This window comes from Bidens hawaiensis, unplaced genomic scaffold (assembly GCF_021521415.1).
Source record: "Bidens hawaiensis isolate Kalapana, Puna unplaced genomic scaffold, B.hawaiensis_p1.1 tig00056845_1, whole genome shotgun sequence".
In the NCBI taxonomy this organism is placed as follows: Eukaryota; Viridiplantae; Streptophyta; class Magnoliopsida; order Asterales; family Asteraceae; genus Bidens; species Bidens hawaiensis.
This window is the reverse complement of record NW_027500239.1, coordinates 6,364-31,067: the sequence shown is the minus strand read 5'-3', so window position 1 is coordinate 31,067 and position 24,704 is coordinate 6,364. Positions and strand designations below refer to the sequence as shown.

General features: G+C 34.7%; 2 protein-coding genes and 1 pseudogene across 3 annotated transcripts; 1 reads left to right on the top strand and 2 right to left on the bottom strand.

The window, feature by feature from the left end:
• The first annotated feature begins 220 nt into the window (after positions 1-220).
• On the top strand, positions 221-8,565 carry LOC143601608 (serine/threonine protein phosphatase 2A regulatory subunit B''beta-like). The gene is made up of 13 exons (XM_077078978.1): positions 221-382; positions 2,441-2,659; positions 2,740-2,845; positions 2,928-3,027; positions 3,107-3,212; positions 3,317-3,407; positions 5,319-5,460; positions 5,531-5,678; positions 6,913-7,022; positions 7,147-7,303; positions 7,500-7,625; positions 7,696-7,849; positions 8,087-8,565. The coding sequence occupies exons 1-12, from the start codon at positions 233-235 to the stop codon at positions 7,834-7,836; spliced, it is 1,596 nt and encodes a 531-aa protein (XP_076935093.1). The 5' UTR covers positions 221-232; the 3' UTR covers positions 7,837-7,849; positions 8,087-8,565.
• Positions 8,566-9,246: 681 nt separating this feature from the next.
• Positions 9,247-11,520, bottom strand: LOC143601611 (H/ACA ribonucleoprotein complex subunit 1-like protein 2). The gene is made up of 4 exons (XM_077078983.1): positions 11,341-11,520; positions 11,084-11,232; positions 10,057-10,172; positions 9,247-9,489 (listed from the first exon to the last, which is right to left on the bottom strand). The coding sequence occupies exons 1-4, from the start codon at positions 11,492-11,494 to the stop codon at positions 9,306-9,308; spliced, it is 603 nt and encodes a 200-aa protein (XP_076935098.1). The 5' UTR covers positions 11,495-11,520; the 3' UTR covers positions 9,247-9,305.
• A 9,084-nt stretch (positions 11,521-20,604) lies between these two features.
• LOC143601610 (peroxisome biogenesis protein 12-like) lies at positions 20,605-24,463 on the bottom strand (annotated as a pseudogene). Its single transcript, XR_013147686.1, has 10 exons — positions 24,346-24,463; positions 24,170-24,275; positions 23,067-23,215; positions 22,743-22,992; positions 22,545-22,654; positions 21,585-21,661; positions 21,387-21,471; positions 21,224-21,310; positions 21,023-21,160; positions 20,605-20,940 (listed from the first exon to the last, which is right to left on the bottom strand). The product of XR_013147686.1 is annotated as a peroxisome biogenesis protein 12-like (transcript).
• Positions 24,464-24,704: the final 241 nt, after the last annotated feature.

Sequence of the window (24,704 nt, the reverse complement as noted above, 5' to 3'; positions counted from 1 at the left end):
TATTATTATTATTATTATTATTATTATTATTATTATTATACATACATATATATATATATATACATACATATATTTATATTATATACTCTCTTTCTTTATTTGTTTCATTCAAAGAACCAATTTTTATTATACGATTCACTTCACCCATCGATCTTCATAACACAATTCAAGAAACACCCCCAATTTCTAGGGTTAAGTGATCGTTCAATTTGAGATCCGATTGATTTAAAAGATGGATTTGGATAATAATGGGGATTCGGGTTTTCTTGACCCGGAATTGTTGCAGCTGAATGAGGTGTCTTATTTGGCTATTAAGTCTAATCCTTATGTTGCACAGAAGCTGTTCGACCAATGGCTTTCACTTCCTGAAACAACCCTTTTGGTAATAATATTATTTTTATTTATGTTTTAAGTTATTATCATTTAAAGTTGGGTAATTTGCCTTATTTAGTAAAAGATTTGTGTGCAATAAGTGGTTGTTGATATTTGTAGTAGTAACATAAAGGCTTTGTAGATAGGACGTTGAAAGACATCTGGATAATAATGTTATAAATAGACAAAAGTAAAGTTACAGAATTTAGATGTGGAATCGTCACGAAAATGGCATTTTATGAGTTGGTTGAGCTTTTTTGCTGTTTTTGGAGGTTTTACTTGCTATTTATGGTGGAATATGAGGATTTGAAGTAGCAACTTTTTGTTGTTGGATTTTTTTAGTTGAATTATTAAATTTGTTGCATAGGAATGTAATTATAGCATGATGTATGAGTTATGATGTAATCACAGTTTTAAGGGTAAAATTGCTTGTATTGTTATACTTGGTGTTTTTGAATGTGTGTATTGAATGATGTATGATGGAAATCACAAATAGTTTTATTATCTAATTCGTTTTGGTTTTCAAGTTTGAAACTTTGGGAAAGGGTTATTGAAATCATAATTAGTTAAGCTCCTTAGTCACACTATGAAATTGTAGGAAAGGGTTATTTAGGCGCGAATTAGACAGGAAACTCAAGTTACGGTATATCAATTTGGATCTATGCCAGGTCTGTCTACTACGGAGGCAATAGACATCCTAACTCCTAAGGACACTGATGAAAAAGTATAAATAAAGGGGGGGGGGGGGATTTGCATATGGTGTTCGTCGACCTTGAAGAGGCTTATGATAGCGTGGCCTGTCGACTCGTGGAGTAATTTGGGATACTCTCGAGGAAAGAGGGATTCCTTGAAGATATATAGACATAATTAGGTATATGTATGGCAGTGCTAGGGCAATTGTTCGGACACTAGTAGGGGGTTATGAATTCCTTCTATGTGGAGATGGGCCTTCACTAAAGATCCGCGTTGAGTCTATTTCCTTTTGCACTAGTCTTAGATGAGTTGTCGTCAATTCAGGGGGGACATTCGGTGGTGCATGTTTGTCGATGATATTGTGCTGGTGGCAGAGGATAAGCATGCACTAAACAACAGACCAGAGGAGTGGTGGGCAGCCATAGAGCGCAAAGGCCTGCATGTAAGTCGGTTGAAAAATCAAGAAGACACAAGCAAGAAGGCTGGAGGTGGTAGAGATGAGGATGTTGAGATGGTTGTACTTGTAGGGGCACACAAGGTTGGCTTGAGATAGAATTGAAGTCTTTCTGGTGATTGCGGATAAGATAAGGGATGAGATAATGAGATTCTTTGGACATGTGAAGAGTAGATGGATGCCGACATATGTACAAAGCGTGGAGACCCTTTTAATAGAGGAGAGGAGGAGCAGGTGCATATCCAAACTGTCATGAGAGGAGCAAATTATGCAGGATTTGGTATACTCGCACCTCTCCGGGGACATGATTGGGATAGGAGCTCTTGGAAGGGTTAAAGGTTTTAGGGACTAGTTTAGATTTGTTTAGGCTTTTTCTGCGTGCCTTAACATTTTCTACTTACTATTAGTGGTGGAATGATGAGGATGTTACATGCTTAGTCATTGACTATTAACAATGGGAGATATGTAATACTGATAATCAGCTACACCTTCGATATCAGATGCTATTTGTATCCTTTTGTTATATGGGATTGCCAAGAAATTGTATCATATCGTATTATGCTACATTAAAGTTGGGCAAATTTATTAGTGCCCTGTGAAGTTTGGACATCCAACTTGAACATTTCGTATTATGCTACATTAAAGTTGCAATCTTTTTGTTGTTGAATATGTTGCTTAGGAATGTAATTTAGGCATGGTATATGATTGAAATCACAATTCTGAAAGTGCGATCCTTCTTATGGTTGAATTTGTTGCTTTGAAATGTATGTAATGCATGAAGTATGATTAAAATTATAATTAGTGTGGCCTTTTTATTCATTTTCGTATTCAGTTTTGGTTTTCAGTGTCCTAAGGTAATTTTGGGTTATTCACATAATATCAATATCAAAAAATTTTATTGTATTTTTTGTCTATGTATAGGTGAAATCTTTATTCAACAATGCTAAAGCGGGCGCTCCATTAAATATAGCCGGATCAATTTCCAGCCCAAAAACCCCTTCTGGAAATTTAGTACCTCCACTTTCACCAAGAAGTTCATCATCGGGTTCTCCCCGAATCACAAAACAGAGAGTGGGCCCATCTGTATTAGGGTCTCCATTAAAAGTAATAAGCGAGCCCGTCAAAGAATTGATACCTCAGGTCCAATTAAGAAGAAATTTATTTTTTAATATATTTTCGTTAGTTATTTAACTTAACTGGATCATGTGCAATTGTTGCAGTTTTACTTTCAAAATGGCCGACCAGCGCCTAAGGACTTAAAAGAAAAATGTTTGTTTAAATGTAATCAGTTTTTCTATGGTCATCCTGATGGACTACAATTGCACGGTGAGATTCAAACCACATTTGTTAAAGTATGAATTGTCAACTTTTGTAGTTTGACCATGCTAATGTTATTTAAAATTTGTAGAACTTAAACCGCTTACGAGGGAACTTTGCGAACTACCGTCTTTCTTTTCAGCTGTCCTTTTTAAAAAGATTGACGTTGCAGGCACAGGCGTTGTGACTAGGTAAGTTTGTATAGTCTTATGCTTCTTTGAAGAAATGTTTTAATGTTTTTATAAAAAGCTTATCCTTTTTTTTTTGCAGGGATGCATTTATAGATTATTGGATTAATGGTAACATGTTAATTAAAGATGTTGCTACTCGGATATATACACTACTGAAACAGCCAGATTTGAGATATTTGACTCATGTAATTTTATAACATCAAATCTGTTCGTTCGATCATGATTTTGTTTTTCCATTTTGAAATGAAAAACTTACCCATTAATGAAATTATAATATTTATCATTGTAGGATGATTTTAAACCCATACTACGGGAACTATTGGCAACTCATCCGGGTTTGGAGTTCTTACTGGGCACGCCTGAATTTCAGGAGAGATATGGTATGCATGTTTGAATTATCTTTTAGGGATAATTACATATACCCCTAAAAACTTGCAAAATATTATATATATATATATATATAAACGAAAACAATAAAATCCTACGTGTCGCGATGTGGTCGCTCCCCCTTTTTTTGGAGTCACCAGATTTTCTTGATTTTTAAATGAAGGCTTCTCATGCATTTGACCCGAATTCATGGGTATGGGTCTAATCAAACCAATATATTTCTTAAACGGGTTATAACATCTCATTAAATTAAACTAATATCACCAAATATTTGATATAAAAATCCTATAAGTAGGGATATACTAAAAATTAATATATTATTTATTTAAAAAAATAGACGGGTCTTGGGTCTCATCAAACCATATAGTTTTTAAATCGGGTTATAACATCTCATTTATTTGTGAAACAATTTATCATCAAACCATAAGTATATTATTAACTTTCATACAATAAAAAAAATAAAAATTCAAAACATAAATAAATATTAGAAACAAATAACATAAAACAACCTCCGTAAATAAACGAAACATTTAAATGCTTTATGATTGTTTCTTACATTTACTCAAGCCACCATATTGTTTTATTTGTAAATGAAGACTTCAAGTGCATTTGACCCGAATTCATGGTATGGGTCTCACCATTCCTAGATAACCTTATACGAGTTATAACATCTCACTATTTTAAAAATAAATCTCACCAAGTATTTGATATGCAATTCTTATAAAGTATGGATATACTAAATATTAATATCTAATATTTTAAGAAAAATATAATATTTATAATAAGAAAAAATTTTATATTAAAAAGAAAAATAATAATAAGTGGTCATGGGTCTCACCAAACCCATAGTTTTTAAACGGGTTATAACATGTCATTTATTTTTGAAACTATTTCATCATCAAATTCTAAGTATATTATTAATTTTTTTATAATACATAAAATTAAAATGCAATGAAAATATAAATATTGGACACGAAAAAGAAACACAACCATAAAAACTAGTATATATATATATATATAGGATCAGGATCATGAGAGAACCTTTTTGAAATTGAGAACTATGAGAACCATTTTGGACCACAAAAACTCAAAAATAAAAAAAAATCATAAAATAAAAAAAACACAAAAATCAAAAAAGTAAAAAAAAAACCAAAATTCTTATTTTATCATCCCGGTTTCATAAAAAAAAACTCGGTTTAGCTAAATTATATACACATATGTATAATATATACATATATGTATATTTACATGTTTTTTTTGTACACATGTGTATAATTTAAGATAAATGATACTGTACATACGTGTATATTATGTAACTAAAGATTATATAAAATTATACATATGTGTATAATACGACGTTTTTTTTTTTGTTTTTTTTGTATTTTTTTTATTTTTTTTAATGAAACCGGAATGAAATATAAGAATTTTGGTTTTTTTACTTTTTAAAAAAAAAATTTTATTTTTTGTTTTATGATTTTTTAAATATTTTTTTTAAATGTGTTTTTAGTGGTCCAAAATGGTTCTCAAAGTTCTCAATTTGCAAAGGGTTCTCTTAGGATCCTTACCCTATATATATATACCCGGTGCAAACTTAAAAAATCATATATGCCCTTAAACTTGTTATAATATCAAAATTTAAGTTTGCATCAGGGTGTACATGATATTTTGTAATTTTTTGAGGCTTTATATGAAATTCTCCTATTTTTTATTATTAAATCAATTATATGTGGAAAATGAGCAATGTTCCATATTTTTATATTATTTTCTTATTTTGTTTTTAACAATGTTTTGCTCTTCAATGTTGGCTTGTGTAATTTATGATTGTGATGTCATAATTATTGATTTGATCTGTTCTTAAAATATTGAGTTTTGTTATTTAAGTATTGCATTTTTTTTGTGACCAGCTGAAACCGTAATATACAGAATCTTTTACTACATGAATAGAGCGGGTGATTCTCGTTTTACCCTACGGGAGCTAAAACATGGAAATTTAATCGCTGCAATGCAACACGCAGATGAAGAAGAGGACATTAACAAAGTTTTAAAGTAATATTTTGTATAATTTGAGTCAATACATTAATATATGTTAAGTTACTAATATTGTATTTTGTTACAGATATTTCTCGTACGAGCATTTTTATGTAATCTACTGCAAGTTTTGGGAGCTTGACACGGATCATGATTTCTTGATTGATAAAGAGAATCTAATACGATACGGGAATCATGCACTCACATACCGAATTGTTGACCGAATATTTTCCCAGGTTTGTAATATCATTGACTTTTTTCTTTTGAGTAAGTTATGGTCGTCGTTCCTGTGGTTTGGCCAAAATAACACTTTTGTTCAGTAGTTCTAATTTGACTTCTCAATCACTGTGGTCTCATTTTCGTTTCAATTAAAGTCAGATCTGTAGTTAGGCCTGTAAACAAACCGAACATTCAGTGAACTGTTCGTGAACCGTTTGGCGGGAAGTTATATATTTATTAAAGAGTGAACTGCGGTTTTCGTCCCTGTGGTTTGTCCTTTTTCGTCACTGTGGTTTGTCCTTTTTCGTCCCTGTGGTTTGTCCTTTTTCGTCACGTGAGGGGCATTTTTTGTCCTTTTTCTCCTCAAATAAACCCCAACCGTAATTCGCAAGCCCCCGTCACGTGAGGGAGGTGTATTTGGGGGGAAAAAGACAAAACTGTCCCTCACGTGAAGGGTACGCTAATGGATTTAACGACCATACTTAACAGAGTTAATGAATTCGGGTTTAATTGCCGGTGAAATGAAACCACAGGGACTAAAATCGCAAATTTAAAACTACTGGACTAAAACCGCATATTTGAGCAAACCATGAGGACGAAAACCGCAGTTTACTCCAATTTATTAAACTAACGAACATGACTTTTTGTTCATTTAGCTAAAGTGCTAAACGAACAAACATGAACACATGTCTTGTTTGTTCATTTTTGTTCATGAATGTTCGTTTACGTTCATCTATGTTTGATGGTTTACGTTAGTTTCTTGGTTTATGTAGTTATTTAAATTGTTAGGCCCGTTACAATTTAGTCTCGTTTTATTAGCTATTCACTATTCAGACCCAACAGATTGATATTCACGTTTACTTCTAATTGTGTTTGCTCAGTTATGTTCGTTCATCTATGTTGAGTTATATTTGTTTGCTTATGTCCGTTTACGTTAGTGAACCATCCATTTATACCATTAACGAACGAACATGAACACGTTCACTTTCTTTAAGAACTAACACAAACAAGAAAACCCTGTTCGTGTTCGATCGTTTGTTCAGTGAAAGTTAAACGAACAAACATGAATATGTTGTGTTTGTTCGGTTCATTTACAAGCCTCTCTGTAGTTCATTCGACTAAAGGGTTATTTTGACCAAACCACAGGACAAAACCAAAATTTTCTTGTTTTATTTTATCTATAAATAGCAGTGTACTCTTTGTTCAATTTTTAATTGGTTTAACTTTTTTTCTTTTTTCTTTTTTGTTTAGGTACCAAGGAAGTTTACCAGTGGCGTGGATGGGAAAATGGGATATGAAGATTTCGTTTATTTTATTTTGTCTGAAGAGAACAAATCATCTGAGCAGAGTTTGGAATACTGGTATGTTTGACTTTGACAGTTTGACTCATCGTTCAATAGAATTGTTTGGCTTCTTTCTTGAAACACTATTCGATCTTTTATTTGCCCTTTTCTAATTTTTTTTACTTTTATAATATTTTATCAGGTTTAAATGCGTAGACTTAGACGCAAACGGAATAATTACGAGAAACGAAATGCAATTCTTTTATGAAGAACAATTGCATCGAATGGAATGCATGGCCCAAGAGCCTGTTCTTTTTGAGGACATATTGTGTCAAATCGTTGACATGATTGGCCCGAAGGTAATATTTTACTATGTAATATAAATATTATAGCAAACAGTTAGTGTAACTTTTAAAAAATGGCAAAATAGTAATTTTACCTGACCTCCAATCTAGATGGTTGAGGACCATATCCGCAATTTTTAAACCATAGGGACCAAATATGTAATCTACTCATATTATGTTAATATGTTTGTTAACATTTTGTTAATTGCAGGACGAGGGATATTTTACCCTGCGTGATTTGAAAGGAAGTAAACTTGCTGGCAGTGTTTTCAATATTCTTTTTAATCTTAATAAATTCATGGCCTTTGAAACTCGTGACCCGTTTCTCATACGCCAGGTAATATATTATTTAGAATATAATTTATGTCGGCTGCATATTAATATAAAAAAATAATTTAATGATACAGGAGCGTGAGAATCCAACATTAACAGAGTGGGACCGGTTTGCACATCGGGAGTATATTAGGCTGTCAATGGAGGAAGATGCTGACGATGCGTCTAATGGTAGTGCTGATGTGTGGGATGAATCGCTTGAAGCTCCCTTTTGAATTAAAAATTAAGGTATTTTTTTAAAAAAAATATGTATTCCAAGTTTTACAAAATTATAATATAGAATAGCAATGGACTTAGGTTGGTGGGCTGTTTTGCTAATTATAATAATGTTTCGACCCTGTAACGATAGCCTTTTTGAAATGTGCTAGTTTGGTAATGTAGTCAGTTTGACCCCTTAAGAGAAAACATAGTTAATGGGTCGATATCGTGGCATCTAATGTTTTACTAATGTGTTAAAAGTTTTAGATGGCAGGTCAAATGGAGGTGTTTTTTAATTTAAGCTGTGGTCAACAAAAGCATGTAAAGTTTTTGGATATAGTGGTCAATTATGGTCAACATTATGGTGAGGAGGTGAATCTGCTAGCAGAATTAAAGGTTGATTTTCCAGCAGAAGAAAGTGGACTCCGAAGTTGCAGTTGCATGCTCAATAGAAACAGTTAGGTGCTTTAACTGGAAGCATTTAGTGTTTTTGGCAACTTATTGTTAGCATTGTTCGTTTGAATAGTTAGATGTCTTTCTTTTTACATTTTGTTCAACGAATATTAATGGGGAATAGTCCGGTCGGTCCGGTCACATGAGGTTTTAGTTCAACTTTCAGACGCTTATTTGTTCTTGAAACAGTTGTTTTGTGATGGTTTGGACTAGTGTTTGTAATTAATATGTTACAATTTGATTTGTTGAGATTTAGCAAAATGGTATGTTGAATGTAAAGATTCATAGAGAACATAAGGAGGCTTAAAACTAACACAATAGTTAATGTTCGGTTTCTGTCCATGTTCATGGGGTTTGCTCATTTTAACTACTTTTTGAGTATCAAGGTCAAATTTTGTCAAATTATGGCCTATGTGCTACAAAATTTTTTAACCATTTTTGTCCAAAAAATGTATGAACGTTACAATCATTTTACACATAGTGTGACTGTTTTAAGTAAGAATAATTAACAGTCTCATCCTTATTAAGAGACCATTGTGTAAAATGACCCACTTATACTCATAAAAGAGTTGTCTATCAAGAACCAGTGTAACAACTGTATACTCAAAATACAAATACAAATACAAATGGCCATTTCAATCACCGTTGTTATAACTGCAACTTTTAACATACTTTAAAATCTCAGTATTAGACACAAGTGCAACATATTATTAATGAAATCATGCTTAAAGCCAGGTTTTAACATTCTATATGCATCACACAAATTTTAGATCCTGAGTTCTGACAAAGTAAGTTACAATGCATTTGAGTTTGGCCATTAAATTCGACCGTTTTTTGGCCTAAAAGTATGCAGTAAATAACGGCGTTGCACACAAACTATCTAAAGGTAATAAAAAATTTTTGTGGATGATCAGATATCATTTTCGAACGAAAAATCAAATGTCATAACATAAACTTCAAGCAAAACTTAAATCAAAACTACAGATAACAAAGTGCACTAGATAAAAATCATAAACAACATAAATATCTTGTTCTATGACCTCCCTCGGCCCCTACCAAACCCACCACCTCGACTACCACCACGAAAGCCGCCGCCACCTCGACTACCGCCACGAAATCCGCCGCCTCTTGGAGCACCTCTGCCACGAAAAGAACCACCACGACCACCACCTCTACCGCCTCCTCTTCCGCCACCACGTCCACCGCCGCTTGCTCCCCTATTTACCACCAGAGTTCAAAATTAGACAAGAATAAATTCACAGTAAAGGGAGAGCTTTAACAACATTAAAAGTCACTAGACACGATTGAAATACTAAAGAAAGACTAAGGTGTGTTCACTGACCAATTTAAGAACTTTTTAAGAAAATATATTGGCTGAACCACTAACTACGGTTTCAACGCGACAAACTAAACCGACCAGGTTGGGTTGCTCGCTAGACAAACCAGTTTAACAGTTCGATTTTGGCCATTTGACGGCTTGCAACAAATTTTTCCCCAAACTCGTCTGTTTGGGTTAAATTTAAAATTTTTAAATTATAAAAATGGTTCATGATTATAGCAAAGCTTAAACAACCGGTCCAATATACGCAACTGGTACCGACTTTCAAACCTAGCCAAACCGTGAATCACACCATTAGTATCTCAAATGGTCCAAGCCTATCGGCTTGCATCAGTATAAGCAGTTCGATCGGTTTCAACCGTCTATAAGCATCCCAATAGAGACTTAATATAATACTTAGGCAAGACCATCTAACTTTCTAAGCAATAACAAATAAAAAACGTGCTTTGGCTGTGGAAGAAATCTGGATAAAGGTAGAAGCTTCATGGGATCAATGTAGAACTTATCACCAGCTGCATATGAAGTTGCTACAATACCCTCCATCATTTTGACTGAAAAGAACTACATTTTTCAAAGATAACACACATATCAGTACAAACCTTAACTGATATTACAAAACAAAAAAACCAGTAAAATTGGTTTAAAATTGAAGTATATATGATTGTAAAAAGCATAAACAAGCCAAGCCTCCAGCGAGCTACTCAGATCGGCTCATTAAAAACCTATGCAGTCGATATCTCCGATGTATCAGTGATATATCGGTTATCGGTCCATTGGCGAAATATCAGTCAGAATATTGGTCGGAATATCGGTACCAATAATATCAATGATATTGACCGATATTTGACTGATATTTGACCAATATATCACTAATATTCCTGATATCAGTTTTTAAGTCTTAATTATCAACTTTTAGTGTTCAATGTTAGTGTTTTAAGTCTTAATCAATTCTTACTTGCTACGATTGTTAGTGTTTTGCAATTTGCAAAAGGTTAATTTGTTAATGGTAGGAGACTATACTAAATTATTTGTGTTAAATTGCTATATATACGAATTTTACATGATATTAAAATTATCGATATCTCAGTGCAATAACCGATATTTTTCCGCATTAACTGCTTAGTTAAAAACTCGAATCATGCCAAGCTTTTATTGATGCTCATTTTAATAAACGAGCTAGAGCCCAAGCTTCACATATCGAGGTCGAGCCAGCTCACAAGGCTAAATGAGTTTTTTATTTACATAACTTTTATTCAACATTTATATAATAGCTTTTATCATGTATAAACCTATGGGGATAAAAATAATTAAGCAGTGTATATTACATCATACATAAAAGCTATAAGTATATAAAGCTTGAGCTTGAAAAACTGCTTACGAGCCGAGTTCGAGCTTTAAAGAAAAACGCTCGGGTTCAGCTCGGCTCGTTTACGCCAGTAAACAACCAATCAAATTAGTGAAACCACACTCACAGATTCATTAATGGGACCAAAAATCTCATCAACTTTGCCAATCTGAGTCTTATTTTGCAGATAAATGGGAGCATTAAAATAAGGTATCTTCTCATTAGTAAGCTTCGTCACTGCATCTCCTTCACAAGCATGAACAAACGCAGAAACCTCTGCAGACTCAAATATTAATATTAATATCAATATCAGTGACGTCATCATCATTACAGAACACGCAACATATACGGTGAAGTAATAATAATAATCAATCAATTACGAACCTACTACTTGCTCCGGTGGACCTTCGTTGAACCGATCGCCACCGAAACGGCCGCCGCCGCCGCGTCCGCCACGGCCACCGCCGTCCCTGCCCCCTCGAAATCCGCCGCCGCCGCGGCCTCGGCTGCCGAATCCGCCGCCTCTTGGTGGTCGCATGTTGGTGAGGAAGAAAGAAAGGTAGGGTTTTTTGAGGGTTTTGAGTGTGCTTAAAAACGTGGGTTTTGCACTGTTTCGGTTTAATAGTTATTTTATGGGCGGTTGGTCTAAATGTATATTAAGTTGTAACTTTTTTTTAACGGTTAATGAATACTTTAAATAAACCAGTGACTAAATACATTACATCGGGTTAGGGTTGTTCAAATTGTTCGTCGCTTACCGTTCGTTCGTCGCTCATTCGAAAAATGTTCGTTCGATTTTCGCTCGATTTGGAAATGAGCTGATCGAATCGGTTTGATTTGAAAACAAGCCAAACACAAGCAAAGCTTCGCTCGGTTTGGTTCATTTGTTTTGCTCGAAATATTTTTTTAGTTTAAAATTTATATATATAATATGTATTTATATAAAAGTCTACAAACTTTTAAGGGTTTTTTAATTTCTCCCCTTTGTGTTAATTTCGAAGTTTAATTTCAAACCGTAGTCACTTTTCTACACTTCCACAATTTCACTTCTCCACAAACTTTCTTATCATTCTGCCGTTGAGTACCTTGATAATACTATTGAAAAACTAGCTACTGGTTCTCATCACACTTGATAGACGAACTATTTTTTCTCTTGTTAGGAGAAAACATCGACAATATATTTTCGTTGAACTTGTTATGTATGTTTTATTGCTAACTTTGAGTTTTAGACATTTTAGGATTTGAACTATACATTTTTTTAGGAAGTTTTGAATTAATGACATTTTGGAGTTTTAGAATTTTAAAATTGAAAACTTTGTACGAAACCAAGCAAAACCAAGCCGCTCGATTTAAAACCAAACCAAGTTCAAGCATAAACATATCGCTTGTTTATTTAAACTCAAGCCGCTCGGTTCGGCTCGGTTTCAAACCAAACCAAGTATGAGCATGCATGCGTTCAGTTCTCTCTGGTTCGGTTCGTGAACAGCCCTACATCGGGTAGGGATATCACTTTTACCCGAAACCTAACCCAAGAAAACCAAAACCCGAACTAACCCGACCTGAAACACCCGAACCCGATAAAAGACTAGCCGAACCAAAGTAATTCAGGTTGGTTTTTTGGTTTGATTTATAAGATTTGGGTCAACCCCGAATAAACTTTTAGTTTTGAAATTAAATACTTTTTAGTTTTTAGGTATAATAGGCTAAGTCTTAGTCACTAAAATTCTCAGAATCTGACTATAATCGACTGTTGTCATTTCAACTATTATGGATTGATTGTTTATCACTTTATTGTTAATTTATGTTTTCCGTTTATTACTAATAGCAGCCGTAATTGAACAACTAAATCACGCCCGATGGAAGACGATTATGGTTTGAGTTAGTTTCACTCTTCTTTTGAATTGTTTTATCAAATTATGTTGGTTTGTTATTTAATTATTTATGTTACAAGGAAAGAATAATATGTTGTTTTAATTTTAGCATTGTACTTTTTTTTATTTCTTTTTTGTTTTTGTTTTATTTTGTTTTTTAGTATTGTCGAAACCCGATTAACCCAACATAAAACCCGAACCCGAAAAATCCGTAAGAGATTTGGGTTTGGTTTCGGGTCAAGATATAAAACTTTGAAGCCCGAAGAACCCGACCCAAAAAACCAAAACCTGAAAAACGAACCCGAAGAATACCCCTAACATTGGGATACATCACCTTTTAATCCTTGGAAAACCCTCATGTAAGGCCAACGCCCGTGAAGTACCCAAATGCATGATAATGCGGTGAGGTAAAATCAGTCCAATTCAAGGATCCAACTAACGAGCGTCATCTACTCGCATAGTCTCTCGTCATTACATGGTGTTGTCAAAAATAAATTATAGAGAGCATGAATCTAACTTAGGTTGCATGAAACACAAAATCTCTTCCTTAACACCCCACTACCAACTCATCGCCAATTAAGTTAAAATTAACTTCTCTTAAAAAAACATTTATAAATATAAAGAACTATTTTACTCTTACCCAAGTCAACCCAACCCAACCCAACCCAACCCAACCCAACCCAATTGGGCTCACATTTGTTTAAACCATCCTGCCTTGGCTTGATTTTACAACCGAGCTGAAATTTTTAGCTCTAGCTCGGCTAGATTTTAAACTGAGCTGGCTTGGCTCAGCTCGATTTGGATCACTTTTTTTAATGTTAAAAATTTCAAACAAATAAAAACAAGTATTCAACCAAATACACAATACATAAAGAGTTCAACCTAATACAAATATAAGTTAAAAAAAAACGTAATCATATAAACTGATTAAAAAGATAAGATCATTAGCATCCGAACAAACACGCAACAAGAATAATGCAAGAGTTTTCACAATTAAGATCGAACATTTGTTTTTAGCAGCTTGTTTTTAAAGCACCCATAGGTGTTTACCCATTTGAGTAAATACGACGCAAGTGTGTGAATTATTATCTTGTTTTTTTTTTATCCGAACTGTGAACTAACCAAACACTAAGAACACTAACAAGCAACCTCCACAAACTCGGTGAGAAGCTACAAAGAAACAAAAAAGAAAGAACACAAATTACATGAACTCAAAGTCGCACCAATTCGACCAATCTATTGATCTATACTTTGACTTATTTTTTAACTAAAGAAAACCAAACGTTTTTATATCCCCAATAGTCTCATCCACTTTGACCTCTTTACCCTCAAACACCTTGTCATTTCTCGCTTTCCATATTCTCCAATAAGCAATAATAAGAATCCTGTAGAACACTTCTTTTGTAAATCTCCAAGCTTAATGGTTTTGTGAAGCTCCAAAAGATCTCTAACCCAGAAACCAAAAATAGGGGGGACTTCACACCAACGACCGTCGACCGGCGTGCTCCCAAACAACCACCGCCAAACCGCAACCCGTAGATAAGTGACCCGTCGTCTACCCCTCCACCTCACACAAAGCACAAACGTCATCCGAGATCATTATATTCCTTCATTCCGACGCCCTCCGAGTAGGAATTCTATCCATCTCCGGCCTCCAAGCATGAATATTACATTTCGCCGGCACCCACTTATTCCAATTCAAAACATAATTGTTACCAGTACTTTTAGATTTATTGATCAAACCTTTAACCAAGCTAACCGAAAATTATTGTCTTGTTGATGGTGTGGATTTGTATTTATAATAGCAATAACATTAAATAGAAAAACATTAAACAACAAAAATGCCAGCTCTTCATGATACACTGCATCAACAATTTCTTTTACCTAGTCAACCTATGATTAAACTGAAACAGATATAACTATGTATGCCCTTAACTAAGTATATATTATTGTACATGCTGCAACCAAAATTGCCACTTTTTGCTACAACCCATGAAGAGTGTATGCTCAATAAGAATCAAGAGACTTCATAATAATATTATTATTTTCTGTTCAATGTTGTCTTGATTTATGGATCAAAACTAGCATTACACAAGATTGGAATCCAGCTTTCACCAGGCCTTTAACACCTCGAATGCTACATGGCGTAAGCGGCGCTTTAATTAATCTCATTGGTTAGTTGGACATTCATGGGCTTGTTAGTTTTCTGATAATGGTATTCTCATTTCTCACAGCTATATAAAAAAAATAGTTTTCAAGTTAGGAGCTTGCAAAACCGACACTTTTAGCTATACCACTTTTTGTCTCCCAGAGATACAAACATAACATCGATTATTAAAGACCGAAAGGCTAGTCACTACCACTCAAAGATAAACGGGTCCATATGCAACAAAAGCGGTTTACCTAATGTTGTGTAAACCGATACGTTTACCAGTTAAGCCATACATATATAATGCAGAAAACCAAATCAACAAACACGGTCTTTCATGAATTCATATAAAAACTAAAAAACAAATTGAGAATTCAAGATTTTATACAACTTTAATCTTGAAAGCAAATATATTTTTGAAAACACAAAGAGACAATGTGTTAGTTGAAATATAAATCCAAGAAACAACTTTAGTTGCCTACCTACACTGTTTTTTCTTCACTATATAACTAAAATGCACGGGTTCTGATTGTGTTCTTGATAGGGGGTGTAAACGAGCCGAGCCGAGCTGTTTCAAGCTCTTTTTCTATAGCTCGAGCCCGGCTCGTGGGTCATTTTTTCAAGCTCGAGCTCGGCTTGTGGGTCATTTTTTCAAGCTCGAGCTCAGCTTGTTCTTTTTCTAAAGCTTGATCCCAGTTTGTTCTTTTTCTAAAGCTCAAGCCCGGCTTGTGGGTCAATTTTTTCAAGCTCGAGCTCAGCTTGTTCTTTTTCTAAAGCTCGATCCCGGCTTGTTCTTTTTCTAAAGCTCAAGCCCGACTTGTGGATCATTTTTTCAAGCTCGAGCTCGGCCCGTTTGTTATCTATAAATTTATATAAACTTTTAATTATAGATAAATATTTTGAGAAAAAACCTTAAACGAGCCTGAAGCTCAAACTCATGCTCAATACCTTAAAGGAGCCAAGCCTCGTTGAGCCTAAACGATCTTCCCATACAAGGCACGAACTCGATAAAACTCAGCTCGTTTCAAGCTTTTTATTAATCTGATCTCAAGTAACTCGTGAGCAACTCGGCTCGTTTGCATCCCTAGTTTTTGAGCAGTTGTTCAAATTTCCTATTTGTTTGAAAACATTCATCAAGCAATGATTCAAAGATGATGATCCATAAAACAAATGAATAATCATCAAATACGCGAAATCCACTCAAATGCAGTAGACAAACAACATTAATTCTGTTCAATAAACCATCAAATTCATCAATCTTCCTCAAATTTCAATCAGAAATTACGAAACCAACCGTATAAAACTGTAAATTCACATAGCCTAAGCTGAAATCTATACATACTGCAAACTTTAATCAACTCAAAAAAACCCCTAATTCGCAAAAACCCTCTGTTTTTCATTGATCATGAAGTATTATAAACTATAAAGCAAGAGATTCAAGTACACAACAACAGATCCACAGTAACAAACAAACACTAAATCAGAATCCTTCATTAACCGGAGATCAAACGTCGTCGTTTGGGAGTGACCAATGATTGAAGAACAGAGTCTCGGTACTTGGACGGCATTGTCCTCTGTCTAATACTACCTTTGGATTTCAAGTTCAAGTTCAAGTTAGGTTTACGTTTGGATCTCGATGTAGTAACAATGAGATTGTTGAATTGGACCGGTCTACGTCTTCTTGTAACAATTCGCTTTTGAATGTAGGGAACGCCGATGACTGATCCTGCTGTGACTTGGTGGATTGCTTTCACGAGCAGGTTGAGACCGGTGCAGCGAGTAATGAAGATGATGATGAGAGTGAGTGAGTGAGTGGATATTAAGGAATTCAATTGTGAGGAGGATGATGATGATGATGATGAATCGTAATTGACCAGTGATTTCTGCACTTTGGTGATGATCTGTCTGTGATTGATTGGAATAATAATAATAATAATAATAATAATAATAATAATAATAATAAGTGGAGTTTGGGGTAAATTGTTGGAGAAGATGAGACTGTTCCCGGTAGTGGTGACTGGTGACCGGTTATTTAAGAGCGACTACTGATGGTTCGATGACAATGCCCAGTGTCCACATATATATTAGAAAAACAAAACAGCAAAAGACACCCTTGTTGTTTGTTTGATTGTTTTTTCAATGGACGTTCTTTAGCGAAAGTAATAGAATAAAACGTCATTTACATCTGAAAACTATATCATATTATGTCATTTACTCCTAATCTGTAATTCAGTTAATTTTTCTCGTTATATCCGGTCATGTGCAAGACAGATGAGGGTGGTTTTGTAAATTTACATATTTATATATTAATTGAAAATAAATTCATAAATATAATTAAAAAACATTTTATTTAAAAAACATTTTAACAAATAAATTAAAAGAATAGATATAAACCAAAAAAGAATATCTTAATCTTAACTATATATAAACGAAACATTCCTACATTTTCTCAAGCCACCGTATTATTTTATGTGTAAATATATGTTTCTCATACATTTGACCCGAATTCACGGGTATGGGTCTCACCAAACCCAGAAAGCCCTTAAACGGATTATAACATCTCATTATATTTAAAATTAATTTCACCAGATATTTGACATAAAAATCCCATAAAATATGAATATATATTAAAAATTAATATTAGATTATTTTTAAAATATATTATTATATTTAAGAAACAATTTTATAGTAAAAAAAATAAACGGGTCATGGGTCTCACCAAACCTAGATAGCTTTAAACCGAGTTATAACATGTCATTTATTTGTGAAACCCTTTCAGCATCAAACCCTATGTATATTATTAACTTCCTTATAATAAATAAAATTAAAATCCAAAAAAATATATATAAATATTATAAACGAATAATGTAAAACAAACCCCGTATTACAAGCTAGTTATATATAAAAATAATATCTGCCTCTCCCTTCTTTTTCATTCTCTACACCAGCGCCCCCACCATCACCATGTTTATTGTAATACCGGCCTAACACATCATAATAGTCCTTCTTCCTCTTAATCTTGTATTTAGTTCTTGAGTAACCAACCCCGAAACTGAACCCGACCCGAGTCCCAACTTCAACCCGGTTGATCGCCCTATGTCGTACACCGTCATCGGAACCGGCACCGGCACCAGCAATATTCGGCGACTCATTAACATATTCTATAGTCGATAACAAATCGTTAACATGAAGAGAATAATCTATATTTTGCGCTCTGGTAATAAATTTTAGGGAATGAACACGACCGCCAAACCCTAGCGCGTCTTTACTAATTTGTAAGCGTTTCAACGCCTCGTCTTTGTTTCCGTCCATCTCGAATCAATCAAACGAAGCAGTATACACATCTAAACGATAATTAGTGGCATCACCTGGAACGAATCAATAAACCCCTGAATTGGGACCAAAGACGTGAATTGGGGGGACTGGGATGATTTAGTTCGAACTGAATGGGGTTTCCGATCGTGAATGTTTAAAGGAAAGATGCAGACACAACTAAACCAACTTGTTTCAAATCCGCACAAATACATTGATTTGTTCATATTCGTTTTTCATCGGTTGATGTTGATGGGGATGACGATGGTGTGGTATGCAGTGTGATGACGGTGGTGTAGTGGTGTGACTCTAGGTGTAACAACCCTGCTTAAGCGGAAACGCCTGAGTGTGGTGTACAGATTGCTCAAAACACATGTGACACTATTAAGTGACAATATTATCATTAATTATTTTAAGCATCAAATACACAAGTTCGAAGATACAAAAATACAAAAAAAAGGAAGAACAATTTAACAACTTGTCCATTTATTAAAATACCCTAAGTTCTAATGTCTTCTTCGAGTATCATCCTCTAATAACGATACATGTAGCATATATATAAAATAAAGTCAACTAAATGAATAGTTGGTGAGTTGACACAAGTTTTGATATAAATACGTAAAAACCAAACAATTCCATGAAACTTGTGAATAATAGCGCAAGGGTCCTTTCCAATTATTAACAACCAACGTACTCGGATCGGGGGCTCCCTTTTCACTCGAAACAAAATGGTCTCGAGTGCAAAGGAGTGCGTATGATCATACTTATTGAGGATACCACGTGCAAGTAAGTTTTGAGCAAGTAATCAAGTAAACACACAAGTCCATGATATTAATTGTAGTTTGAAACTATGATAACTAAGCAATTGATTTGATAGGATATACATGACCCCCAAAATGTGTAAAAGTGTTAAAAAATGGGTGTGAGAAACTCACATGTTAAAGTAAGCGAGTGAAAGCGAACTATGCGTTTAAGCGAGCTGAACCGGGCGATTTTGGTTCGAAAAACGGCCCTAGAAAATATTTCTAGGTTCAAAATAAATTCAAGAAAATAAACGGAGATGGAACACTTAAAAGATTCGGTTCATGGTTTAGTGTTTTAAACATTTGAAAGCAAAAATATATATTTACTTTATAATTGTATATTTTTAGAGTTTCCGTCATAAAGTTTATAAGTTGGTTAATTTTTAATTATTGTTAAAATCTTGGGTTATAATATTTCTTTGACATGTTATTAAGTCGGGCTCTTTTCAAGAAAATTTCCAAACAAGCCAAAAACGTTTTGGTAGATGTAAGTACAATCATAAGAACTTTTGGTAGACATTTATACAGATAGATATAAGTAAAATAATTGAAAAAAAAATACAGACTAGTCGAAGTTGAGCCCGAGTCGAGCTTGAGTTTTAGAAATAAAAATCAAAATGAACCAGTTCAAAATTGGTCTGGCTCGTTTGCACCGGTGGTAACACATATCAACAAACAAGAAGTCGTGTAAGGCCTCAGTAGATGACACCGTCACATTAGGTTGATTTGGACTTCATGTTAATCTAATATTGATATAGTAGATGTGGGTCAATGTCAAATCGTAGTGTCTGCTACAGTGTTGCGTATGCTCAGTGTAGGTTGTGAGTAAGCTTTGCTAAAATACAAGTAATTTTGGGTAACAGATAAAACTGGGTTCGGTCAAAACAATTTCCAACCAAAACAAATTCAAATCAAAACGTCTGTTTTTCTTTTTTTGAAGTATCAACTTAGAGGTGCACAAACCGAGTATTCTCAGGAACCGGAACCAAAACCGGGTATAGTCAACAAAAGTCAAAACCGGTTCCGGGTATAGTCAGGTATTTGACCTGTTTCATCGAGGTTTTTTTTGGGTTTTGGGTAGAGTAGGGTCAGGTTTTGAGCGGGCATTGGCGGAACCGGATCTGGGTCGGTTCCGGGTAAAGTTCTCGGGAGAAATCAAAGCCCGGTCTGTACCTGCGGGTAGGGTAGGGTCGGGTCCGGAACCGGTTCTTTTGTGCACCTCTATATCAACTCGGTTAGGATCAAAGAAAGTTCTCACCAAAATGGGTTCACCTTGAAATGGGTTGTCTTAAAAAGAAAAAAACTGTCAAAAACGGTTCAGCCGCTACATTTGCATTTATGGCGGTTAGCAGTGAAGAATGGCAGCAGAGGTGCAACAACAATGGAGGTGGTGAGCACGCTTCTAGTGGTGGTGCGGTGATCGGGCATCAACAGTGGTGCTGTAGGTAACGCCGGTGGTAGGGGTTTGTGGATATTTCTATTTGGGTCTTAGGAGAATACACGTTTGATCAAGTTTAGTTCAGTTCAACTGTAATCAAATTACAAAACATTAAATTTAATAGAATAGAATATTCAAGATGTAAATTTAAACATAAGGATAACACTATAATAATGATTAATCTGGCTTATGTACAAAGAAATTGAAGCTTTACTCACTTGCTTTTATCATTGGTCTACAACAATGAACTCAAAACATCTTAATTCAACATCTATGATCAAATTATGTATGGCAACCCCATTGATCAATCTCCCATTTGTATATGGTCTGAACCGGCTTCTACAGATCATGAAAGAGCCTCCTAATCTGGTCCACGTTTGCAGGAACCAATGTAACCGGACACCGATTATACTATTGTCACACAAACCAATGATTAGACATATATGAATATATAACAATTCGGTTTCAAGATGACAGTTACAAGAATCCATACCTGTGAAACATACTTGAATATGCAAGCATAGCAAAACACGAACCCGGAAACCGTAACTGCTGATGGATTCGCCCGCTTTTGAGAACATAGAGGGCATAATGTCCTGTCAGGTGGCAGAGGGATACCCTCCTTCGCCACCTGTCACATAAAAAGGTAAGTTTACATGTACATATTTGTATATATGTGTTCATATGTATATACCTTTGGAGCGGGAGGAGGAGGTGGTGGAGGATACACGGTTGGAGCCGACATTCTCTCCTCAGCAGACTGATACCACCACTCCATCATCTATAATTATAGCACACGATAAAATATTTTAGAAAGATTATTATATAAAAACATATGTAAAACAAAACACACATACCTTAAAACCGAATACTGCAGCTATCAGACCAGTTTGTGCATAGTCCAGAACTGCGTATGCACAAGTTAGCAATGCTCCTTGTACCGTCCGAAACACAACGAAATTTGATTTAAACATTTGTGATAACATTAAATATGACATCATCGTATATATTATCATTATTAATAATATAACAGAAGGATAAAGAATGTTAAGCATACCTAAAACCAAGGTGGGCCACGTAGTCTTTCACGTTCATTACTTCTTATTTTGGATATTCTTGATGAAGTATCCATCTACCTTGACATCAAAAGTCAACTAAATGAAAAGCAAACATTGACCTCAAAATAAAAACAAACAAAGAGAGTTATTCAGGCATTTGTTTTCTTTTGGCAAATTTTGTTACAAAATATGACTTACTTACCCTTTTAGTATTCATTACAATATATAACGCCACAAAGCCAGTAAACTAACTGAACATTCACTGCACTGTTTGCGAATCGTTTTATAGGAAGTTCATTTATTCAATAAATGAATGAGCAGATCACAAACAACATTGTTTATTTATTTAGTCAAACAAACGAACATGAACACATGTCTCATTCATTCATTCATTCATTTATGTTCGCGATCATTCGTTTATGATTTCCCGTTTATGTTCTTTCGGTTACATACATTTGTGCTCATTAGTTTACATTCTTTTAAGTTTGCTCGTTTACGTTCATTTATATATTTAGTTACAACTTTAGGCCCATCACAATTTAGACTAGATTCATGAAATTAATGTATCACTCATTACAGCTTAGTCTAGTTTGATTAACTTTTTAGGTCCCAACAGATTAAAGTTCATGGTTACTTTTAATTGGTGTTCGCTCAATTATATTCATTCGTTTACACTTGGGAACCGTTTGTTTCTATCGTAAACGAACAAACATTTACACATTGATTTTCTTAACGAACGTACAAGAGTTAGCAAGCCCTGTTTTAATTGTTCATGTTCAATAGTTTGTTCAGTTAAAGTTAAACGAAGATGAACATGAGCATGCCCCCTTCATGCTCGTTCGGTTCATTTAAAAACCTAAACATTGCATGTATACTAGAACAGAGTGAGTGGTAAAATTTACCACTTCCAATTACTTAAAAATGCCAAAAAGTATTCACTCAAAGTCAAAAACTTACGAGCTCTTGTCCTGTAGCCCGACAAACTTGGAGTCCAAGTGCATGTAAACCCGGAGAGTAGAATCCAGTAGCATCCAATAGGTATAGCAACTGGTAAGCAAATGCTAATCCTGCATGACGATTATCAGAAAATAATTAGGTTAACACACAATAAATACACGTTATGTATCATAATATGTTAATTACTATTACAATTACCTTCAGTTCCAGCATGCAACCATGGGTAACAAGTAGCTACAATCTTATGCAATCTGTTTCTGAATCGTGTTCTAACTGACAAATCTGTATCCAACCCGCTAGTTGAAGCGAAAGAGCCGCTTGCATCATCCAAATTGTCAATAACATCAAATTGTTGATTAACGTTTCCCCAAAGACTAGCTTGAAGCGCAGCTTCTCTTTCTTTATTATAGATTGCATGCAACTTTGACTTGAAATATGGTAACACAACCTGCAGCATGCCATCATATTAGTGTACTGTTAATGTTTGACAAAAAAAAGTACATGACGCAACACAATACTAACCAGAAAAACAACTGAGAGAAGCTTTTGGCGTTTCCTTATTCCAGAATGTTGAATTCTGCTTCCTGGTTCTATTTGAAGATCACCTTTTTTCAAATTAATATTAACTGCTCTCCTTCTTAAACCGTATAAAGTCTCAGCAAAAGATGCATCTGGAAGAACACAACAGCATCAGGTTAACATGGTATATTTGAATTTTGAAATGTAATACCATAGCATTTGAAGAATAATCATGAAATTATGTAATAAAATTATGAAAACAATGATGATGATGATGATAGTGATCTTTTCATATCCCAACATGCTAGTCATAAAGATGCAAACCAGCCACGCCACTCGTGAGCTACTTGAGATTGCCTCACTAAAAGCTCGAATTGATCCCAAGCTTGAGCCTAAAAGTAAGCTAGCTTAATAAACAAGCCCGAGCCATAGCCAGTTCACAAGCCTAAACGAACCTATTAGTTTTATAATTTTTAATATATATAACATCATGATAAGCAAATAATATATATTATGTTAAATATGAAAACTATAACTATATTATATACAAGAAATAAGTATAGATGAAAGCAAAATAGTTAATAAATAATAAAGGAGTCGAGCTAGGGCCGAACATAAGCCGAGCTCGATCTTCGAAAATAAAGTTCGAAAGTCGAAACTCGAAACAAACCGAGCTCAAGCGTGAAAAACTACTCAAGACCCGAGCTTGAGCTTGAAAAACTACTCACGAGCCGCCTAGCTAGAGCTTGAAAATCTATTCACGAGCCGCCAAGCTGAAGCTCGAAAAACTACTAACGAGCCGCCAAGCTCGAGCTTGAAAATCTATTCACCAGCTGCCAAACTCGAGCTTGAAAAGCTACTAATAAGCCGCTGAACTCGAGCTTGAAAACTACTCACGGGCCTAGACGACCTAGTTATGATCCTAAGCAACACACATTATTTTCATTAAGACTTCACAATCTGTTAAAAGCCCCAAAAATTCATGCATAAAAAACACATGACTTTTACTAATTAACGTATCTAGGGTTCAAATTGGTGGCATCACGTATACAATTACTTAATTATCTACACAAAACATGAATCAAACATAAAGTTACGAAATCAACCTGTGGTGCGTTAGCTATGTGTTTCGAGAACGAGCATAAGAGCGGCGAAGAACTCGTCTTCGTAATCCAATATCTTATGAAGGAAGGGTCTTCTGAGATCCAATACCTAATTAATTGAAGATTAAATTAAGAAGTGAAAACCCTAAATTATTGAAAAAATGAAAGCAGAGGCGTACGCCGATGGAGTAGGTGACTGCAGCACGGAGGCTAGAGGGAAGCTGTTGAGCTGCGGACATCTCGAAGAAGGTGGGATGACTCCCTTGACCACCAACCTGAAACAACATGTCTCTGTGTGTGTGTCATTCAACCAAATAAATAAAACGTAATCATTATCGTAACAAAAGTACATCGTTGTTGTTTTCGGGCCCAAACTAGTGAAGGAGGTGATAGTCTGGTCGATATAAAAGAAATTGATTGGTCGTTGTTTTTTTTTTGGTTCCTTTTGTTATTTAGGTTTTACGTTTAATGTTAATTGGGTGGGCTTGTTAACCGATTCTATTAATAATTTTGTGCTTTTTTTTAAATCTATATATTA